This window comes from Triturus cristatus, chromosome 3_1 (genome assembly GCF_964204655.1).
Source record: "Triturus cristatus chromosome 3_1, aTriCri1.1, whole genome shotgun sequence".
In the NCBI taxonomy this organism is placed as follows: domain Eukaryota; kingdom Metazoa; phylum Chordata; class Amphibia; order Caudata; family Salamandridae; genus Triturus; species Triturus cristatus.
The window spans coordinates 491,935,600-491,959,714 of record NC_140583.1 but is presented as its reverse complement, the minus strand read 5'-3'; the positions used below and the strand labels follow the sequence as shown (position 1 = coordinate 491,959,714).

Below are 24,115 nucleotides of genomic sequence, written 5' to 3'. Positions count from 1 at the left end.
AGGAGACTAACTTGCATTAGCCTTCAAGCAGCTGCTCTGTCAGTGTTAGACTTTATTAAGGTGTAAAAACTGCTACCAGAGCAGAATCAGTGGTGTGGGTGTGGGAAGGTGTTTTCTACCCCTTTCAATAGGTAAGGGTGTTTTCTCCTTCTTTCAAGAAGTCAGGGTGGACTAAAGAAATGTATTAACTTGTAAAGGGCCTTCCCTTTCAGAAGTTACTGTAAGATGAGACCTGGGGAAGGTAAATCTTTATTCTCACAGGCAGGCTAACTCCAAACCCATTTAGAGGAAGGCTACGCCCAGAACCAGTTTTGAGTGACCACAAAGAAAGTGGCTGCTCATTTCCCTGGGCATACCTCCCAGCAACCACATAAGCTCCTCACAAGAAATGAAGGATTTCTCCATTTTGGATTTTAGGAGTAAGGTGCACTGTGGGATTGTTTGCAGTAGAGCAGTGGTTCCCAAACTTTTGACTCCTGAGGACCCCCATTGAGTCACCACTGGAAGCCGGGGACCCCCAAGCAATTTGTATGATTTAAATTTCAAACATTAAAACAGTAATTCGAAAACAAATACGTGTGCACACAAAACAAATGATCAAATTACTAAGGATTTTAGTATTTTATATTGAAAGAATTTGCAAAAAACGGGAAGGTTAGTGCTGCATCTCCGTGACCAACTTTTAAATGGTTTGTTTTATTTCGCAGTACAAGGCTCCTGCCAGGGCTAGACTGGAAACCCAAAGCAGCCCTGGCAAATATTTTCAGACCAGTCCCCATACAGTGCACACCAAGTGCAGCGAGTGAGCCTGACCACTACATAGGGGGCTTTGGGAGGCTCTCCCCCCAAGAAAAATTAGGAAACAATGGTGCATTCTACAACACATTTATCATTATATAATGAATTGTATCAGCTTTTAAAGATTAGTAAATGATGACCTTACTATGCACCAGGATACGACAATCTTTGTTGGTGTTCTTCAATGATTACCTTATTATCACCCTGCAACAGTGCCTCTCATCTCTCCATAGCCCCTCTGTCACATGTATTTTATAGCATCTATCATACCATTGTAGGATGTCAGAGCACTTTACATCACACACATATAGGAGCAGATTTACAAGCCCCTTGTGCCATGGGTGTGTCACAAAAAGTGACGCACCGGTGGCGTATTTTAGAGCCCCATATTTCCAAGGACAGGAAAAGCCACCCTGCGTGACTTTTCCTGGTCTTGTTAATATGGCCCATTTGCACAAATCACTTTGCGTGAAAGGGGCGTTCCATGAGTGTTGCTGTGGGTGTTCTCATGCAACACCCATGAAACCAGACACATTTCCAGTTAAAATAAGAAAATGCCAACTTTCTAGAAGTCATACTAACAAATGTGAGAGTGCACTCCTTTCCTTAAGTTGAAACCATTCTTGTCAGTCTCCAATTGAAAACCAGAACACTTGTCTCGCGCTCCTCCGTAGTGATGAATCGAGTTGAGTAATGAAAAGTTAAAAAATAAGGAACAGCATTAATCAAAAGAATCAATGGATTATTTGTAGAGTACCGGGATGAATTGGTTACATTTGGGGATCAATCCCATCTCTCGCAGTGTAACAGTGAGGAGCGCGAGACAAGTGCCCTGGTTTCATTAATGTCACAATTAACTGTGGTAGAGGCGATCCACGGTTCACTGTTTGCACGCACTTTCAATTGGAGACTGACAAGAATGGTTTTAACTTAAGGAAAGGAGTGCACTCTCACATTTGATAGTTCGGCTTTTGCATTATATTGCCTCAATGAGTCTGCACCCTATGAATGGATCGATGGTTTATGTATTTGGAAAACTATAAAAAAAAAGTTTCATCACCTCGGAGACAGCTTTATCATGGAGTGGAATTTCGTTAACAGCATAGCACATCATACGAACAATTTCAACTGACTAATGTTAATAGATTCTTTAAAACCCTTGACGAAGAGCCTTGGAGGCTCGAAATGCATTGAATCAGCAAACGCTGTGTTTACTCTATCACAGATGCCTCTGAAATAAATGAGCAGTTGTAACAAGCCGGAATAGGCATACAGCTGGGGGATGAAGAGTTTAATAAAATGTTCAGATGGAATCTCACTGTCTCCGTAGTGATGAATCGAGTTGAATAATGAAAAGTAAAAAAATAAGGAACAGCATTAATCAAAAGAATCAATGGATTATTTGTAGAGTACCGGGATGAATTGGTTACATTTGGGCATCAATCCCATCTCTCGCAGTGCAACAGTGAGGAGCGCGAGACAAGTGACCTGGTTTCATAACTTTCTAAAAGTGGCATTTTTAGAAGTGCAGGTTAAAAACCAATTTCACTAAAATATGTGTTTTTAAATTGTGAGTCCAGAGACACCAACCCTACTCTTGCTCTATTGTTCCAATTGGAAGTTACATTCGTAAAGTATGCTAGCCTATGGGAGAGATAGGCCTTGCTGTAGTGAAAAACAAATTTAGCAGTTTTTCGCGACCAAGACATGTAAAACTCCAAAGTACATGTCCTACCTTTCAAATACACTTCACCCTGCCCATGGGCTACCTAGAGCCTACCTTAGGGGTGACTTATATGTAATAAAAGGGATGGTTTGGGCCTGGTGTAGGTGAACTTGCCAGCTCGAAATAGCAGTTTAAAACTGCACACACAGGTTCTGCAATGGCAGCTCTGAGACATGTTTGCAGGGTTACTCATGTGGGTGGCTCAATCAGTGCTGCAGGCACCTTAGTAGCATTTGATTTACAGGCCCTGAGCACATGTAGTGCACTGTACTAAGGACGTATCAGCAAACCAGTTATGCCAATCATGGAAAAAGCAAATGGCATTACATTTTAGACACAGAGCACAAACACTTTAGCACTAGTCAGCTGTGAAAAAGTACACAGAATCCTAAAACCAGCAAAAATAAAGTTTGGCGCACACTCAAAACAGGAGGTCAAAAAGCAAAAAGTCAGGGGAAACCAAGCCAAAAATGCCAGGTCTAACAGTTATGTTATCTTATTTTATATGTTATGTTATGTTATATGTTATAGGCTAGTTTTAAAAAAGCTTATAGACCAAAATCTGAGATAATACAATCAATGAGGGTTTATAAAGTGCAGCTAATCACCTGATAGTGTATCCAGGCGCCTGCAGGTCCCAGAGACTTATTCAAACAGCCAGGTCTTGAGGGCCATTCGGAATTCCAGAAGTGAGGTATGGTCTGGAGTTGCATGGTGAGGCTGTTGAAGGTCTTTGCTGTGATGTGGGAGAAGGAGCATCCTCCACTTCTGCTTTGGTAGATGTGGGGAGTATGGGCAAGTGAAAGAGAGGTGGAGCATAGTCTTCTCGACAGTTGGTGAAACCTCAGGGTGTGATTAATGTAGGCAGGTCCTTGGTTGTGTAGAGCTTTTTGTGCGTGGGTCAGCAGCTTGAATTGGCATCTCTTCTGTAAAGGGAGCCAGTGGAGTTTCCTGAGGTAGTGTATGATGTAGGTTTGTCGGGGAAGGTGAGGATGAGTCTGGCCGTGGCATTCTGTATGGTCTGAAGGCTATGTAAGAGGTAGGAGGATACCAGAGAAATAGATTTAAAAAATGTCATCAAGGGAGATTCAAAAAAGACATTTATAATTAGAGAGCTTCAAGACTGGTCTTAAAATGTAAGGGCATTGGTCTTTTCTGAAACATCATGTGCGAAGAGAGAACATGCAGGTCAATAGGCAGTTATTGCATTTCCTAGCTGCAACCACAGCGAAAGCGCAATCCCTGAAGGAGGCTGTCCTGACTTTGGGAATGGTAAGCAAACATTGACTATTATTGCGGTGCGTGGATACGGAATTTAGATGTCAGAAAAAGAGGAGTGAAACCCTGGATTATATGGTGCACACAGGATAGTGATTAAAACAAGACTCTAGCTTTGATGGGTGGTGAGTAAAACTGAGCAAAAATAGGGAAAATATGATTCTGCCTGGGCCAACTATATTCAAGCATGCTACAGAATTCTGTACAAGTTGGAGACTCCTCATTACCTCCTTTGGAGCACTGAGATAGCATGAGTTGCCATAGTCTAATTGAGATTGTATTAAGCCAAAGACCTCAGGCATATGTTAGTCAGAAGTAATGAAAGGTAACATATTTCAAAAGCTTAATAGACCAAAAACAGCGTACATGTAATTCTAGAGATCCGAGGCACATTGGAGAGGTTTCAAGAAAATAATGATACCCAGATTTTGAACAGCAATGGCAGGGGAGGACAAAGAGCCCATGACCATTGGCCAGCCAGCTGAGTTCCATTTGTCAATAGTATCCATAGTTATATGAATATCTGTTTTGGTAGCGTTACGTTTTTGAAAAAGTGTATCCATCCGGGCATAGACAATCATTAGAACAGTGACCATGTCGGAAGTGGCATCAGGTGGTTCAGTTGAGGAGTCGGATAGATTGAATTATAAATGGTATCATCAGCGTACATGTACAACTGGGCACCAAGGCTGTGTTTGCAGCAGGGGTAACATAGAAATGCTCAATAAATGTGAAAGTACAGAGCCTTGCTTGACACCATTCTTCAGACCCGGCTTAATGGCTAGATTATCTTGGCCCACCGCTTTAAGTGTCAAAAAGGAGGAAGTGAACAACAGTATCAAAGGCCACAGATAGGTCTAGGATAACCTACTCCCTTACCAGTCTGACCAGCTCATCCAGTAGAGAGGTCACAACTATTTCTATACTATGACCTTGTCTGGAGCAAGCCTGGAGTGGATGAAGTAGGTTATTGGATTACATAAGTGTTTGCAACTTAGTAAAAAAATGTTTCCAAAATCTTTGCCAGACAAGGGAGCAGAGAGATAGGTGGGATGTTATTGGGGTCATCTTGTGTAATAGTGGTCTTTGTCAACGAGGATTTCATCATTGTGAATTCCTGTTCTTCTGGTATTGTCCCCTTATTTAGTTTCTAGTTAAAGAGGATAAAGAGATTCAAGACCAGGTGTCCTCTGGTGGCTTTTTTACATGTTTTGACATTCACTCCTCCACCGCAGCACTCTAGATTGAAGCCCTGGCACGCAACACAATATCATTGTACAACCACACCTCCTTAGAGGACTCTGTCCCAGTGCATACTCATTAAACCTCCCTTATAGAGCCATTATAGGAATAGGTACCTTGCCTGGTCCCTCAGTCATTCCCACCTCAAAATGTGGCATTTGTGTTGCAATGGGACCTCTGTTCCAGCTTCATAACCGTGCAAGAGACCACAGAGTAAAGACAGCAGATCTTAATCAGTTTCAGGACTCTCCTTGTGAGAATAGTGAGTCTCACGAGAAAGGCTGCAATCTAGTGAAACTGGCAGCCAGGTTGAAAATATTCTGGAAACTGTTCCAGTCTTCGCAATTTGTGACATGGTTTGGCTGCAGCTACTAAATCATGCTAAAACATTAATCAGGTTCCTGTTATTGGCTCTGGTTTCCAGTGAGGAGTCTCCGGTACAATATCCTAGAGGAGTATTTGAAAACTTGGAATGGGAAAAACATAGAAAGGTCAGTGGTAGCTTTTAATTGATATTGAGCTTCTGACACACACTGTTAGGCCAGCGCTTACCTCATAATCAATTTAAAAAACAGCCAAAGGGGCAGTTACCTGAAGCACAATGTTGAGACCTGCAAAGTCAAAAAGAAAGACATTGGAAACAAAACAACCAGATACATTAGAGCATGTGTATTCTTCTTTATTTTCCTTAGTCTTCTTTGCTCGCATTAACAGCACCAAGATAAGAACAGTAGCCAACACGTGTTTCGTCTCGGGTAAGTTGCCCGGCGACTTCCTCAGGGCTACAACAATAACAATAAAATTAATTCTAATCAGAAACGTAGTCACTTCTGGTTACATTTCTTCACAGAAGTTAAATTAGAAATAAAGATAAACCATAAGTGCGGTGTGATTCAGATAGGAAGAACAAAAGGCCATACATTAAAGAAAGCCAAAAGAAATCAACCCAGTGAAAAAGCCAGAAAGTAAAAGTACTAGGCCACATCCATGACCAAGAAAAAAACGCTCACAACAGAGGATCACCTCTTAAGAGAAGGAAAAACGACTCCCTACTGCACCTGAAATTAGATTCCAAAATGGTGAATATAAGAAAAAGGAGAACCAGATAAGTCCGGTGTGTCACAAAAAAAGTATATAACAGAAAAGATCCAATCGCATGCCAAAAGAATATTTACAGGCGTCTACTCACCATAACAATAATCACATCCAAAAAATATGTTCATTAATCCACCACATCAATAATGTATTACAAGTAGGTCCATACAATTTTGAACGTCTGTGTACAGTAAATATATATCTCTGAAAGGGGGAGAGGATAAGAGACCACATCAACTAATGTCCTACTCAACACCGAACTAAAAATAGTCCATAAGAGATGCCACAATATCCCTCAGTGAAATTGCTTGGAAAACGCCCCCTTATCCCGTCAAGACATAGTATCCCCTATATATAGGAAGTAACAATGGGACGGAAACGAAACAAAACGAATCAAAAATGAAAATCCTTTTTGTTAGAACAAAAGCTATTAGAAAGCGATATTCTAAAACAGGCATAGACCACTCAATACATCATTTGACAAATAAATTGCTAATATTAAGACGTTACCTTAAAACACTTTCTCAATCCCGATCACAAAATCAGATGAAAGGGGTAGGTCAATATATCTAAAAAAGAGCAAGACCAAACAATTAGGTCAGGCAACTACTAAAAGCACTGTCAATAAATATAAAGCGAAGGTTCATTAGAGCCAAGAAATCTAAGGCATATGTACCACTGATACGAAGCGTCACCAATTAGCTACATTGACAGTATATAAGTAACATAATCCAGTAATGACAAATAGTATTGGATATAGTGGGGCGCACGAGTTCAAAAACAGTATACAGATAGGCAATTATCCTATAAACTTATAAACTTATTGCGCGCGCCGTTACTAGTTAAAGGCTAAGCCCAGTAGATAGCAACCAACATACACAGCATAGACCTAACAAGTACTACCAGTTCCCACTGTATCGACACAGAGCCCTAAAGCACCTCAGCGCCAGTTAAAAATATATTTAAGTACTCACCCAAGGACCAACAAGACGGGGAAGGGAGAGTGCTCCGTTCGCCACCAGTATTCAAAGTAAGTATCAACCAGGGCGTCACCTAGGATTCCGATTTATCCATATACACGCCAATCAGAAACTCGGACGATTACGTCCAACGATTAGAGGAAGGACCAGTCGTTGTAGCATCTAAACTCGCCGCCATCTTGGAGGATGCAAGAAACCCACATTAAAAAGGCAAAGATTATATGTATCGGAGCTAATCGAGAGACTTAACTATATCAGTACCGTAAGAACTGACAGGTTAAATCCTTGACAAATAAAAACCGATCAAATGATTTCAATATTTTCCGAATTAAATATTAAGAATGCCTATTGTTACCGATCCATAAGGCATAGTTAAATCATATCCTTAAGGGTTACCGATCATGATGCTCCATCTAAAGAAAAAAGGGGGAAAGGCCAGTCTTTACAGCATCTACACTGGCCGCCATCTTAAGGGATGCAAAAACCCCTCATTGGGTTGCAGAAAATTTGAGTCTGAGCTAATGGAGACGCTAAAAAATATCAGTACTGTTAGAATAGGAAATTAATTCCTAAACAAGTAACCACCTATCAGGTTACTTATATTATTTATTATTTTATTTTGAAAGAGACATATTCATACAAATCCAAGAGGCATAGTTCCGTCTAATCCTCAAGAGAAACCAATCGTGAGGACATCTATACTAATCCACATCCATAGAGTATAAAAGTCAACATATGCGGTGTCCTGGATACTACTCATGGCATAAAGAGAAATCGAATCTATCAACATTATTACAGAATATAGTCAAACGGTTGGAGTCATATTTCCCTCAATCAAGATTTATCAGGAAATCCGGGAAAAAGGGAGAGTAAGACTAAAGATAAAAGTCAAAAGCAAGAATCGGAACAAGGTGATGTTTATACTTAGTGGAAAGACAATAAAAGAAAGAGGAAGAAAGAAGAAGAAGAGGAGAATGCTTAACATGACAGAGTCTGTTATGCGAATCAGTGCAGTGAAAATATCACTGACATACACGAATCAAAGAATACACATCAGCATAAGCAACACGGATATGACAACATGATAAGGCCCATAAACAGTTAAATGTTCTTTGTACTGCGCTTTACCTTGTTAATGACAACGTGTCTCACGTATACCTACCTTATAGGAATATGTTTTTGTATTTTTTATGTGCTTATTGACAATAACTGTTTATGGGCCTTATCATGTTGTCATATCCGTGTTGCTTATGCTGATGTGTATTCTTTGATTCGTGTATGTCAGTGATATTTTCACTGCACTGATTCGCATAACAGACTCTGTCATGTTAAGCATTCTCCTCTTCTTCTTCTTTCTTCCTCTTTCTTTTATTGTCTTTCCACTAAGTATAAACATCACCTTGTTCCGATTCTTGCTTTTGACTTTTATCTTTAGTCTTACTCTCCCTTTTTCCCGGATTTCCTGATAAATCTTGATTGAGGGAAATATGACTCCAACCGTTTGACTATATTCTGTAATAATGTTGATAGATTCGATTTCTCTTTATGCCATGAGTAGTATCCAGGACACCACATATGTTGACTTTTATACTCTATGGATGTGGATTAGTATAGATGTCCTCACGATTGGTTTCTCTTGAGGATTAGACGGAACTATGCCTCTTGGATTGGTATGAATATGTCTCTTTCAAAATAAAATAATAAATAATATAAGTAACCTGATAGGTGGTTACTTGTTTAGGAATTAATTTCCTATTCTAACAGTACTGATATTTTTTAGCGTCTCCATTAGCTCAGACTCAAATTTTCTGCAACCCAATGAGGGGTTTTTGCATCCCTTAAGATGGCGGCCAGTGTAGACGCTGTAAAGACTGGCCTTTCCCCCTTTTTTCTTTAGATGGAGCATCATGATCGGTAACCCTTAAGGATATGATTTAACTATGCCTTATGGATCGGTAACAATAGGCATTCTTACTATTTATTTCGGAAAATATTGAAATCATTTGATCGGTTTTTATTTGTCAAGGATTTAACCTGTCAGTTCTTACGGTACTGATATAGTTAAGTCTCTCGATTAGCTCCGATACATATAATCTTTGCCTTTTTAATGTGGGTTTCTTGCATCCTCCAAGATGGCGGCGAGTTTAGATGCTACAACGACTGGTCCTTCCTCTAATCGTTGGACGTAATCGTCCGAGTTTCTGATTGGCGTGTATATGGATAAATCGGAATCCTAGGTGACGCCCTGGTTGATACTTACTTTGAATACTGGTGGCGAACGGAGCACTCTCCCTTCCCCGTCTTGTTGGTCCTTGGGTGAGTACTTAAATATATTTTTAACTGGCGCTGAGGTGCTTTAGGGCTCTGTGTCGATACAGTGGGAACTGGTAGTACTTGTTAGGTCTATGCTGTGTATGTTGGTTGCTATCTACTGGGCTTAGCCTTTAACTAGTAACGGCGCGCGCAATAAGTTTATAGGATAATTGCCTATCTGTATACTGTTTTTGAACTCGTGCGCCCCACTATATCCAATACTATTTGTCATTACTGGATTATGTTACTTATATACTGTCAATGTAGCTAATTGGTGACGCTTCGTATCAGTGGTACATATGCCTTAGATTTCTTGGCTCTAATGAACCTTCGCTTTATATTTATTGACAGTGCTTTTAGTAGTTGCCTGACCTAATTGTTTGGTCTTGCTCTTTTTTAGATATATTGACCTACCCCTTTCATCTGATTTTGTGATCGGGATTGAGAAAGTGTTTTAAGGTAACGTCTTAATATTAGCAATTTATTTGTCAAATGATGTATTGAGTGGTCTATGCCTGTTTTAGAATATCGCTTTCTAATAGCTTTTGTTCTAACAAAAAGGATTTTCATTTTTGATTCGTTTTGTTTCGTTTCCGTCCCATTGTTACTTCCTATATATAGGGGATACTATGTCTTGACGGGATAAGGGGGCGTTTTCCAAGCAATTTCACTGAGGGATATTGTGGCATCTCTTATGGACTATTTTTAGTTCGGTGTTGAGTAGGACATTAGTTGATGTGGTCTCTTATCCTCTCCCCCTTTCAGAGATATATATTTACTGTACACAGACGTTCAAAATTGTATGGACCTACTTGTAATACATTATTGATGTGGTGGATTAATGAACATATTTTTTGGATGTGATTATTGTTATGGTGAGTAGACGCCTGTAAATATTCTTTTGGCATGCGATTGGATCTTTTCTGTTATATACTTTTTTTGTGACACACCGGACTTATCTGGTTCTCCTTTTTCTTATATTCACCATTTTGGGAATCTAATTTCAGGTGCAGTAGGGAGTCGTTTTTCCTTCTCTTAAGAGGTGATCCTCTGTTGTGAGCGTTTTTTTCTTGGTCATGGATGTGGCCTAGTACTTTTACTTTCTGGCTTTTTCACTGGGTTGATTTCTTTTGGCTTTCTTTAATGTATGGCCTTTTGTTCTTCCTATCTGAATCACACCGCACTTATGGTTTATCTTTATTTCTAATTTAACTTCTGTGAAGAAATGTAACCAGAAGTGACTACGTTTCTGATTAGAATTAATTTTATTGTTATTGTTGTAGCCCTGAGGAAGTCGCCGGGCAACTTACCCGAGACGAAACACGTGTTGGCTACTGTTCTTATCTTGGTGCTGTTAATGCGAGCAAAGAAGACTAAGGAAAATAAAGAAGAATACACTTATCTTTGATTCACTGGACTCTGGATTATTCGTGTCACTCACACTGAGATTTACTGTTTAAGTGGCTTAATTGCCTTGTTTTTGCTCGGGAACGTCTATTTTGTTTTTTTGTTTTTCTCCTTCACCTTGTGTGACGGAGAAATATTGGGGCATAGGTGTCTGTCCCTTTGATGTTTCCCTAGAGCACTTCTCTAATTCAGCATCATACTATTGACAGGATCTTGTATATGCGCGAGGGTGTAACCCTGCCATGGTTCTAAGTTTCATCATACATTAGAGCATGGTAATCAAGAACACTGTAAGAACAGCAACAATTAAGTGTGGTGTTGTGGGCCCTGGGCTCACATGGTGGAATAAAGGATGACACAAAAAACGGTGGTCTGGGTGTTCAACTGGGCCACAGACATGTGCATTCAGCCTCTTTTATTGACAGGGTTACCTGACTGGTGACGCCTGTGGTGGATGAGTGTGGGGTGAGTGTGCAGACAGCCTTCAGGGAGGAGCTGACCAGTGATGTGTCCATCAGGACGCTACATCCCTCCCTAAAAACAAAAGAAGGGATAATGTGTCCAAACTGTAGAAACCAAACAAAATTAAGTGGACACTACTGCATCTCTTTGTCTCTAGACTCAAGCAGCTGGACAGCAGGGAATGCATGGACTGAAGACGCTGGCTGCAACAGGACATCCCTACTTGCATTCATCATTTAATCTATTTGAGACTGGACATGAACACTGGTGCGCAGTAGTCCAAGATCTTCTGATAGCATAGCGGCTGTAGTCATGACTATAAAATAGAGTTGGTCCACTCTGCTGATGCTCAGGATGTTTTGTGGTTGGTGTCAACAGTTCAACAGGCTGTATCAGGAGTGTTGTTTGAGTCGAAAGTGAAGCTTGCCTTAGTGATATTGTTTGACTCACTGAAGATAGTCTTGTCCAGATTGGGAAAATCATCTGCCACCTGCTGAGCTCTCTGCTCTGAGGTCCCCTCTCCTCTTCCTCCTGGTGTCCATCAGTGGGGCAGGATCAAGTCAGTCTCTTGCTTGATTAGTCCCCTTGAATGGGTGTCGATGGGACTACATGTGGTATACGCTGGTGATGCATGTGTGCTGCATCTGGGCCACTGCAAGACTGCTGAGGAGCCACTTCCTAGTCACTCATGCAACTGTAGGGGTAGAAAGGTCATGGTTATAGCCTGCTACAGCCAATAAGGTCAGGAGTCAGATGGGATGAGCAGATATTCGCTGGTTGACTGCTTCTTCTGAATGTCATTGGTAGTTCATGGCTTTTGCTGTAATGATGGGGCCAGACTCTACGCCTGTTTTAAGATGATCCACAAATGGTGGTGATAAAGCAATTAACAGGGACTGGTATGATGGTGTTGCCAATATGGTGAACCTGTATGATAGGTTTTAGCGACTTGCCTTCATTATTGCATGAATTCGTCCTTGGACTGTCAACTTGTGGGGTGATGGTGACCAGATAGCCTTTGTAGACTTGTGATGCCATGTTTTTTGGTGCACTATGTCTGCTGATTGTGCAAGGCATCTGTGTATCTTGGCATGCATGTCATGGTTTGCTAAGCAGACAGCGACTGTAGTTGAACGTTTGCGCTGTTAAGCTTGGGATAGAGACTTGGTTCGCTCGTGTATACGACTTGCTCTTGGTTCTTCCACTGAGCTGTCACGAGGTAATCCTTGCTCCACATCAGCGGCTCGCTTGTGTCATCAAATGCAACCAAAGTCATGGGTATGAGTCTGTTACAGAGGCTACTTCCAGGCCACCTGATCTTCGGTCATTTCAGGTTTGGTCGGTCTTCAGGTTTCACAGTGTATCTTTTTCTGGGTGCACCTGTGTTCACCATCTTCTAAAACTAGTCAACTAGTCTGCCCTGTGATTAACTTTCCTTGGGATCAGGCCAAACGGGTCTTCAGGTACTTGGCTCAGATGTTGTGGTGATCCACTCCTCTCATCTTCTTCTTTCCTCTCTTGGAATTTTGTCTGGTGTCAAGCCATGTGTGGCCCGTTCCCTCCTCATGGATCTTCTTTGCGCTCCCACTCTGTGGACAGTGGGGAGTCTTTTGTTGCCTCACCTTCTCTTGATGGCACAGTGCTAGAGCCTTGAGGCAGGGCCATCATCACTCATGCTTTCTTGCTTGATGCAACAGGAATCCATAGGTTGAGCTGTTGAATCACTCCGTGCCTTAAGGGCCTAATGAAGCGATGGTGGGAAGGCACCATCATGGCCTCGCTCATCTTGAAACGCGGATTGCAGTCTCTTTTCCCCAAAGCTGGGCTTGTCTTGGCTAAATGGCTTTGTGTTGGTGCAGAGCCTGCCTCTGTGTTAATTGTCCCCTTGCTTTGTGCTGTTCTTGGTAATGTTCTGGGTCTCTAGGCCTGGCTGTGCCCATGCTTCTCCTCTGCCAGTCTGTGAGCTCTGTGCCTCGTAGCTACCTGTACCTCCAGGCCTTGGTTTCTGAGGTGACCTGATCCTGCAGCTCTGCTTGGAGGCTGCTGGCAGGTCTTATCTTGCCTGGGACTCCAATGCTATCCTCATTTGTTATTACATCCAGGGCATGGTCATGATGTGTGTGTTTTCCTTTCTGCAGGACTTCAGGAAACCATGGATATGGGCCAGGTGATAACACTGGTTATCACTTTCTTTTCCCTCTTGGGTACCTGGGGCCATGCTCTGGGGACAGGTGGCCTATCTTTCCTGCACCTCCTCTCTTTCTTGCTGGAGGTTGCTCTCCTCCTTTGTTGGAACATGGGAGGTGTGGTGTCCTTGACCCTTTATGTTTTTCTGTACTGTGCCACAGTGATCACTGCTGTCTTTATTTTATTTATTCTCTTAGCACTTCTCTTAGCTAGCACACCCAAGGTCTGTTGCTTGAAACTATGTATGTTGTGGGGGTGGGGCACTCACCTCTTGTTCTTCTGTTCATACATTTTAACTAAGGGCACCCTCTCGTGACTGGCTGTCGATGCAGTGCCACTTCTTGCTGTTCTCCTTCACGAGTGGGGTGGTGTGGGTGTCTTGGGGAATGTCGCAGAGCTGCGGCGTGCAGAGACTCTCCACCTGTCACATCTCTCTGGTGGTCTCCTTTAATTTATTTTCCCAGATGGCGCTGTCGGGTTGCTGCAGGAGTCAGCCTCCTTTCCTCCCAGAATTAGTGGCAGGCAGTCACCGGAGGAGTGTGCTTCTCCTTGAGCCCATAGCAGGGGCCATATTACAGAAAGTGTCCCGAGGACGCAATTAGCATTGGCACCCACTATGTGCGCTCCTGGGGCACTTTGGTATTATAGAAGGAGCCACAGATGCTTGTGAGGCCCCTTCTATAATACAGATAGCACTGGCACACATGTAGTGGAGGCGCTATCTTAAGAGGGTATTCCCTCATTTTCATGGGGGCGTGGCCCGAGGCAAATGGGGTAATTTTTTTACCTCTGAGCCATATTATTGACATGGGCGCAAAGGCAAGGAAGCTGTCTTGAGGCGCATTGAAAGTAAACCACAAAAAGGTGAAACACTGTTGGTGCGCCCCCTGATGGCAGCCCTATTTCCAGGGGTAAAGGGGTCCTATTGACCTCCCCACTCATCCTCTTTTAGCCAGATGCTGTCACTCACTGCACCCACCTGCAAAGGGATCTATAATCACTCTTTAAAGTGCATGTGACATGCCACCTGCGTATTTCACTTGAATGTGCTGCCGTCAGGGTAACATGAGTTCTATAGAGTGCACTTTGCCTGTTTGCGCACAGCGCACCGATTTAAAGATGCACAGTGGTGCAAACAGGAAAAGTTAACCCTATGTGTAACAGGGCTAAAGGTTTGCTACCTCTGTCTTGGTGACCACGAGGAAGATGGGGGCTGTTCCCATGATTTCTTCAGTCCTTTTTTGGGAGTGGTGAGCCCACCGTTCCACTCCAGGGCCCTCTAGCCCCACCCACGGTATTCTCTCTTGATAACTTTATTTCGGCCTCCAGGGCCATAAAAGTACAGATAAAAAAAGCTGAAACATACATAAATGAATGAAAATGAACCAAAATCATATTTTCGTACAATTCAAATATATATACAACCCATATATTTACAATAGTAAAACTAACATATTAAGACTAGAATTAAATCAAGGAATGTTATCAACAAGAACCATTTGGATATGTGGTGTTCATAAAAGAAGTACTATTTCCATAAAAAGTTTCTTCGTTTTAACCACATACCATTTAAGAAGCGCTAGACTGCAAAGACAATCGGAGGATATGTGTCATATGTTAAAACTCTAATAGCATTTGCACAATCTCAAAAACCCAAGTTCCTACAAATTGGTTTCACCCAACAATTTCGTAGTTGCTGGTAAGCTGGACAAAAGAAAAATACATGTTTTTCATTTTCCATCAGATGGCAACAAGCCGGACAAACAGTGTTCTTACTCGGGTCCCATTTACAGGTAAATGACCTAAGTGGGAGACATCCCATTCTAAACTGCATATACAGTTTTCTAGCTAGAGCAGGAAATATCACATCAAGGAATTCCTCCGTCCTGTACTCTCCTTTTATTTGAAGAAACTGAGAAGACAATCTACCCACTGCTGGATTAGCATGTAATGCCGTAAGATTATAAAGCCTATAATAACGAATCATATTTGCCCTAGACAGAGCCAAGCAGGCAACCTCTGGCGTTTTCCATAGTTCCGGAAGACTGATCTTATGACAAAGATCCTTAATGTGGGTTAACCAGAATATTTTCTTGTTTTTGATTACTGCCAATACCTCCTTAAATTCCTTTCGGTAGGTAACCAACTCTGGAACCGACCACAGTCTTCTCCAATAGGTCAGTGGCCGTAAAGCCACCTCTTCTTCCACTGGCAGCAAGCCAAGGTCAAGCCTTAGGGGAATCAGAGGAGTACTATCTGGCAAGCCAATCAAACTTCTTATGAAGAGGTGTTCAACTCTACTTAAGCTTGTTGACTTACAATGTCCCCATAGTTCTGCACCATATAAAGATGCTGCTCTAACTTGTGTTTTGTAAATTTCTACCACCGGGGCAGCAGGTTTATAGACAGAGGCTCTATGTAATTTTGTTAGTACCCCAGCAGTCTGCGTTAATTTTAGTGCCTACTTGGCAACCTGAGAATCCCACCCCAGTTGTTCTTCCAATATAATACCCAGGTATTCAAACTTCTTCACTCTCTCCAGAGGAATACTGTTTAGTATAGGATTAGGGCATGTCGGTCTAGGGGGGTTAAGGATCATAAACTTGGTCTTTACGAGATTAATCTCTAAGCCACTCTTCTCGCAAAAGTCTGCAAAGCCATCTGGGATCCGTTGGATACCCGCCGGTGTTCGGGACAACAGAAGAGTGTCGTCCGCGAACATCAGTGCGGGTACCTTACCTGTGACCAATTTCGGAGCGTCCATATCTTTTATACCTAATAAAAGCTTAATTAGCCCATTTATGTATAAACAAAAGAGTGTGGGAGCTAGCACACATCCCTGGCGTACTCCTCTTAATACAGGGAATCGTGCCGACAGTTCTCCCTGCTTCCCACATCTCACCTGGGCAAAACTTCGCAACACTACCAACAGGTAAAGGGGCATACCAAGTTCCTGAAGAACTCTCCATAATTTCTCTCTGGGGACCAGGTCGAAAGCCGACCTCAGATCCACAAAAATGAGGTAGAGGCTGCCACCCTCCACACTCACTGTTTTCCAATAAAGTACCTGTAGTCGAAAGATCTGGTCAATGGTTGACGTGCCAGTTCTAAAACCAGCTTGTAAATTGCTCAAAATCTTGTTTTCCTCCTCCCAGGCTTGAATTCTTTCCAGGACTATATGACCCAATACTTTTTGGGCTATGTCTATTAGGCTAATTGGCCTGTAATTCATGGGTTGCAAAGGGCAACCTTTTTTGAAAATGGGCACTATTTCCGCCCCCCGCCAAGTCTCTGGCGGGTCCGTCCCCATTAAAATAGAATTGTACAGGACACACAAATATGGTGCCCATATTTTTGGTTCAGAACGAAACAGGTCGCCTGGGATCTTATCGAGCCCGGGTGCTTTATTTGGTTTTAATTTGATAATGGCAGATTCCACTTCTTCTATCGTTATCTCTAGGGACTCTCTCCAGCAATACTCTTGGGGGAGGTGCAGAGACATGGGATCGACATCACCATTCCCTGGTTGTTCATATAGCTTACCATAGTGATCTTCCCATACTGCTGGCGCTATACTAGGGGTTATTACAATCTCATTCTCCCTTCTGCCATTGCTAACAATAGCCCAAAAGGATTTCAAGGCTTTGTATTGCAGGGCTCTTCTAAGTTCACTTTTCGAGCTCCCAAGACTTTCTTTCCCTCTCTATCGTCTTCTTTTACTGACCCCGGAGTATCTTAATCATAACGTTGTCCCTCTCCTTGACTGCTTGGATCAGTTCACTTTTCTTATTGCGACAGATTACACTATACCAGGGGTGACTCTGTACTATTTTATCCCTATACCTCCCTTTTGGATAGAACACCTCATGCAAACTTGCAACTAGCTGATTATGGATTTCCACCGGCCTTTGATTTGGCTCAGTTATACAACCCGTGGATCCCTCCTCGGCCATATCACTAAGATACGGCAGGACTTCTTCATAAATATGCGTCATCTTGCTAGGAGAACCAAGTATTTATGGCCATTTTACTCTCCGTCTGTTGTTGTGGAGAGTAAGTAATTGTGAATTAGGGTTTGGTTCTGCTACATAATTAGACAAACCCCAGTTCCCTGGTTTTAGTGCCATAACCAAAGCGTTATGGTCACTATCGGTCCTCTCTACAACCCTGAAATCCAGTATCTTTTCCCAGGATCTGGTCTCAATCATGATATAATCAATGATTGAAGTATGACCTTCTCTATTGAAGGTCGCAGAGCCGGGTCTATCCGAGTCTGTTCTCCCATTGCAGGACCTCATCACTGACACAAGGGTAAAGGATAGTATTTGTAGAACCAGGGGGGTCCATGCTTTTACCGGTGCAATCATAGGTTCTGGAATGTTCCAGTGTTGATTCTCCCCATCTGGAGCATCAAGACCTAGATTGTTTAAGGGTTCATATTGGCAATTGAAGTCACCCCCTATTATTATAGCAAACTCAGGGTCAAGCGTCAATAGGTATTCACCTAGCTGGGTAATAACCTTAGACTCTTGGCCACTCTGTGTAGATCTTGAGTAAATATTTATTAGAGCTAGATGTTTTCCCCTAGGCAAATTTAGTAAAACACATTGAATGGCACATGAGTTTGTAGATAACTGCTTTGCCATAAATCCCAAGTGCATAGCGACCCACATACTTAGTCCACCGGATGGTCTTCCTCTACCCCTGGTTACTGCAGCAATGTTATATGTAGCGAAACCTACCCTATAACTATTGTCCATGGCCCAGGTCTCCTGTAGAAAGTATATATCGTGTTTATCCATAAACAGACCCCAGTCTTCACATATCAGTTTGTTTTTTATGCCTGCCACATTCCAGGATAGAATATTAATCCTCCCACATTTCTCCCGAACACTGACTCCTGTACTTCTCCCGCCATCTCCTGGTCCTAATGGGCGATCAGCCTCTTGTTGGTTCTCCTCCCTACCACTCTCACTACCAGCCCCATCACACGTTTGATGTCTTTCGCCAACCCCACCTATTTCATCCTTCTCAATAACACCTTTTGCTGTTAATTTCAGTGGCACTGCACCCCTGGTATAAGGACATCCCCCCTCCTTGCCTACTTTGTCAAAAAACCCATGAGTGGGCATTTTACGTTTCAACGCATCATCATCCGCCTTAGCATTTGAAACACCCCGACTAGCCTCTACCACGAGTGGGGGCCTTATAATCTCAGGCCGTCAATCAACTAAGTCTAAAGCACTAAATCTATTCCTATTATGAAACATCTCGAGCGTAGGGAAACAATGTTGGGGTCCATTTCGGTCAGTACCTCCCTCAAAATAATTACCTCTAACATATTCATTCCCTACCCAGGTTGGTCTGTCCCTTAGCGGTGCAAGATAAGCTTTATTTGCAACGTCAGGGTAGAAGTAGGTAAGTGGAAGGGACTTTATTACTGTGTCTAAATTACCTATGTTCATTGAACAAATATACTTAACCACTCTAATGTCCCCAAAATTTATCACAACACAATCACCCTGTATATCTTTTGCCCTACACCCCACCCAGTCTACTCGTCTAGCAAATAGAATTTTACTTGAATCCTGGTAGGGGAGGGGTTTATTGTGATTTAGCCAGTGGATACACTTGTTTTTGAGTTCCCTGTAACTCTCTAGGAGCCCTAGCTTCAAGGTGGGTACCCCAGTTAGGACCACCACATAGGGGATAGACTCAGGGGGCAAGTCCAAACAAGGCAAAACAGGCTTATTTGTATCTACATCCCTTGTCCTATTTACCTGAGTGGGCACTGAATTGGAACCACCCACCCTGTAATCCCCCCCTCCCTCCTCTGTTCTTTGTATAGCAGGGGCGTTTTGCCGAGCTGTATCAACCGTAGCTATAGAATTATTCACAAGAGCTGGTTGTGCCGGCATAAGTATGGCTGTGCTCCTAACTGTGGAAATCGTACACTGTGCATCTCCATTTATTTGGGCTGATGGTCCCTGCCCCTTGCACTTTCCATCTACCACCCTAGTAACATTCCCAACCTCTACCATAGAGCATAACTGTTCCAGCTTGGTAAGTCTATGCTCAATGCAATCCAGTCTTGCATAGATGGGGAGGCAAGTTGCTGTAAAAAGATGTTCCATTTTATCCCAGAAATCACCCCTATACTCTGAGGGTATCGAATCATCGGGGGTTTGTTTATCAGGCAAGTCTTCAGATGTTAGGTGCATACCACCCATACCGTCCGTGCAGTTCTTCTTTGAATTAGTACGTTTTGGAGCTTTTGTTTTCCTATTTAGCAAAATAGTACCTCCTCGTTTTCTTTTAACTGCCGGGTCCCCTGCCCGGACATCCCCTAAATTAGAACCTTCAATTGACCGAATTGATAGCCCCGATCTTGTAGTGCCAGGACTCTGTAGAAGTGGGAGAGGCAAAGGGTCTAGTGCAGTGGTTACCATAATGTCCAGTGAACCTTTCGGCAATCCGGTAGCCACCGGCAAGTGGTATCCAGCTACTGCTAGGTCCACTTGAGTACTGTCCTTCATAGTTTGATCTACAAGGGGTTCTGCCAGATCAATAGTCCGGGAGACAGGTGTTTTGGCCATATCCAGCCTACCCAGCGATGACCGTTTGTCAAAAGTCGGCTCCAAAGACAACCTTTTTTCTGTTATTTCAATCTCTCTTTGGAGCAATGATGATGCCCTTAATATGAAGTTATCTAGAGACCCCACCACACCACCTCCAGCTGGTAATTTCTTCCCCCTCTCACAACCTGTAGCAGCCATTGCCATTCTATCAGTGATCCTACCGTCCTTTTATCTAGGGAGGCCCCGTCCCGTCCTCAGTCGTTCTCGGACGGGCTCAGACGGGCCCGCCCTTGGCCTGGCGCGACCCGCGCGCGATCCCGCGACGCAGGGGCTGAGCGCAATTTGAAGCGCCTCCTTGTGCGTGATTGGCGTGGGCGGCTTTTCGCCGCTAGGGAGCCTGGGAGGTGTAGTCCTCCTCTCTGCGACCGCAGGCGTTTGAAGTGCGGCGGCGGGAGGTCATCAGAGCAAGCTAGACGACCAGCATCTGGAACAGACCAGCAGGTAAGATGAGAAGTTCCCCAAACAAGTCTTCCAACAACACCCGCTCCACCGGGGCTGAGCGCAATTCGAAGCGCCTCCTTGTGCGTGATTAGCGTGGGCGGCTTTTTGTCGCTAGGGAGCCTGGGAGGTGTAGTCCTCCTCTCTGCGACCGCAGGCATTTGAAGTGCGGCGGCGGGAGGGCAGCAGAGCAAGCTAGACGACCAGCGTCTGGAACAGACCAGCAGGTAAGATGAGAAGTTCCCCAAACAAGTCTTCCAACAACACCCGCTCCACCGGGGCTGAGCGCAATTTGAAGCACCTCCTTGTGCGTGATTGGCGTGGGCGGCTTTTCGCCGCTAGGGAGCCTGGGAGGTGTAGTCCTCCTCTCTGCGACCGCAGGCGTTTGAAGTGCGGCGGCGGGAGGGCAGCAGAGCAAGCTAGACGACCAGCGTCTGGAACAGACCAGCAGGTAAGATGAGAAGTTCCCCAAACAAGTCTTTCAACAACATCATTTTCATGGGGGCGTAGCCCGAGGCAAATGGGGTAATTTTTTTACCTCTGAGCCATATTATTGACATGGGCGCAAAGGCAAGGAAGCTGTCTTGAGGCGCATTGAAAGTAAACCACAAAAAGGTGAAACACTGTCGGTGCGCCCCCTGATGGCAGCCCTATTTCCAGGGGTAAAGGGGTCCTATTGACCTCCCCACTCATCCTCTTTTAGCCAGATGCTGTCACTCACTGCACCCACCTGCAAAGGGATCTATAATCACTCTTTAAAGTGCATGTGACATGCCACCTGCGTATTTCACTTGAATGTGCTGCCGTCAGGGTAACATGAGTTCTATAGAGTGCACTTTGCCTGTTTGCGCACAGCGCACCGATTTAAAGATGCACAGTGGTGCAAACAGGAAAAGTTAACCCTATGTGTAACAGGGCTAAAGGTTTGCTACCTCTGTCTTGGTGACCACGAGGAAGATGGGGGCTGTTCCCATGATTTCTTCAGTCCTTTTTTGGGGGTGGTGAGCCCACCGTTCCACTCCAGGGCCCTCTCTAGCCCCACCCGCGGTATTCACTTTCTGTGGGAGGGGTTTAAATACTGCCAGGTTTCTCTTCTTGGCCCTGACAGCCCCCACCCCGCCGTGCAGCATAGCTCTCCAGCTCCAGCGGCGCTTCCACGTGATATGACATGACAAAGGTCCACCTTTTCTTCTCTCTCGTCCCTTCCGTCTTCTGCCCCACTTTCAATGCCCTTTCGAGACGATGAAAAACATATATGGCACGATTCAGCTGTTATAGCAGTTTGGGCCTAGGAACAGAACCCCTGCCCTGGCCTCCCCACTCCACTTTTCTTGAAGTATTTTTTATCTGTCATTTTGTTTCCACCTCAGTTCACACATCAGCACAGTGACAACTCACATTAACAGTATTTGTCCTCACAGGCAACATTGGAGCGCCATCAATATGGGCCGCTTGGCAGACACACACTCTTCCATCCAAAGCACTCCAATGGAGTATTGTGCTATCACTTCGCAAATGCACTTCAACGCCTTTGCTGCTGGCAGGCAGCAGCAAACAAATGTCAGTGTAATGGCAGCACAAGGTGTCAAAGTGTTGGTTTTCGACCCCTAACATCGAGTGGAAAGGAAAATATTATGGGGCATATTTACAAGCCCCTTGCGCCACTTTTGCGTCACTTTTCCCATGTTAATAGTGACGCAAAAGTGGCGCCAGGGGCTTGTAAATCTGCCTCTATGTTTTTTTCTTTTTTCGGTGCAAGTCTTCTGTCGAAGGAAGCACGGGCGCACAGTCCCTCGGAATGACGACAGCACTGAGAAGATGACTGCGACAGCACCAGAGTGTCATCTGCAGTCAGAGAGCAGTGGATGTGACAAAGTAATCTAAGAGATGAAGGTTGAAATAGAAGCAGCACCTGGTATTAAATCCTCAAGGGTGCAGGTCACTGCAGCGGGGCCCTTCACTCTCCCGAGGCGTCAGTGGCTGCTGGTGAAATTGGGGGGGTGTAGATCTATTTCTCAAATTGAATCTAACGAGCTAGCATAGTCTCAGAAGAGGTAGGGTAGCTATCAATACTATAAGATGGGGTCCTGAGGAGAGAGGTGGCCCCTGTAACAGAGTCCCTTCAAGGAAGAAGTGCACTTAGGATAGACAGGAAGCCTATATTTCCAGACTGGGCTGGGTCAGAATTGATATCGTACTTGTTAGTTTATCAGAACAGACGGGGTGCTAGGTCTGACTGGGCCTTAAGAGCAATTATTTATCTTTCTATAGTTTTTCAGACTATATTTCTGGGATTTCTGAGTGCTGTAATTACGAGTTTCTATTACTCATGATGGTGCTCACATCACTCAGCTCCTAAGGATGAAGTATACTGAGTAAGTCGGGTAATTCATCGTTATAGCAGTTAACATTTCGCAACTTCCCCTTATTGCATTCCTTTCCCCTATTCCTCTCTGCCCTCCCCTTCTCACCCCTATGCTTGCTTTTGGTATGTTCCATGAGTTGACAGTTGAAGATTCCATTGATTCTGTGAGTGCGAGAGTGGAGGGCCGTTACCTCATATATTTACTTGGTTAAAATAAACATCTTTATCACATCCTGATGGCCGTTAAATGTGTAACACTGGCGACAGAGGACGGTATGTAGCTGGGCAGAGGACAGCAATCAAGATATCTACCCTTGTTTCTACAATGGTCGCTCCAGGTTCTTCAAAAGTGAACGAGGAGGATAATCCAGCCAAAAAGGATTTTTATTGTGAGATATATTTAGTCATGCTGCTTGATGACAAGGAAGTCTACAATCTCCCTGCTGGCATTCGAACCGATGGCCGGCAGCACATGGAATACATCAGTGGCAAATCATGCCTACTCAACTGAGCCATGAATGAGCCTCACACAGACACTGTGCCCTCATGTAGATTTAGGACAGAGCCTCACTACAGGCAGGGGCCCAGGGAGCTTCGGGCGACCGCTGCCTCAGAATCGACATGGCATGAGAACCCAGTGCACCCTATTCCAGGGAAGCCCTGATAAGGAGGCCCCGTGTGAAGGTAGTCGGCTGCGTGTTAATCAGAGCGTGGGACAAGCTGAAGCAAGGACTGTCTGTCTCAAGGCGGTCAGCAATCCATATATCAATTAAAAAGAAAAGGCGTAACACTTCAACCTGGGGAAGGCTAACAGCGGTAATCACTGCGGTAACGAGCAAAGTTGTTGTGGCATTCTTGGTTAATGTTCCTGTTGCCAGAGGAGTGGAATTATACTATGTGAAAGGGGATGCCAGGATGTGAGTTGAGTGGATACCCTGTTTACAGCTGGAGGGGATCGATGGATGGGATCTTTCTAAGGAACAAACTTCGTTAACAACTACTTCTCATTGTTTCATCGTTAATGAGTGCGACTTCATTGCACTTGTGCACCCACAGGAGGAGCTACAATGTAGCCATGCCGTCTCTGTCCCTAACTAGCCGTCACTGGTACTCTAAAGTCGCTGCCAGTGCAAACAATAAAAGCCCATTTTTAATGTGACATTTTGATGCTACACAGTAGGAACAA

The 24,115-nt window shown here is 43.9% G+C and overlaps 1 protein-coding gene across 1 annotated transcript in view; it reads left to right on the top strand.

Moving 5' to 3' along the window:
• STRC (stereocilin) overlaps positions 1-23,440 on the top strand; it is a 378,265-nt gene extending 354,825 nt beyond the window's left edge. The window contains exon 28 of the mRNA XM_085646154.1: positions 23,268-23,440. Within this exon, the coding sequence (XP_085502280.1) occupies positions 23,268-23,440 (173 nt within the window). The remainder of the gene's footprint in view (positions 1-23,267) is intronic.
• Positions 23,441-24,115: the final 675 nt, after the last annotated feature.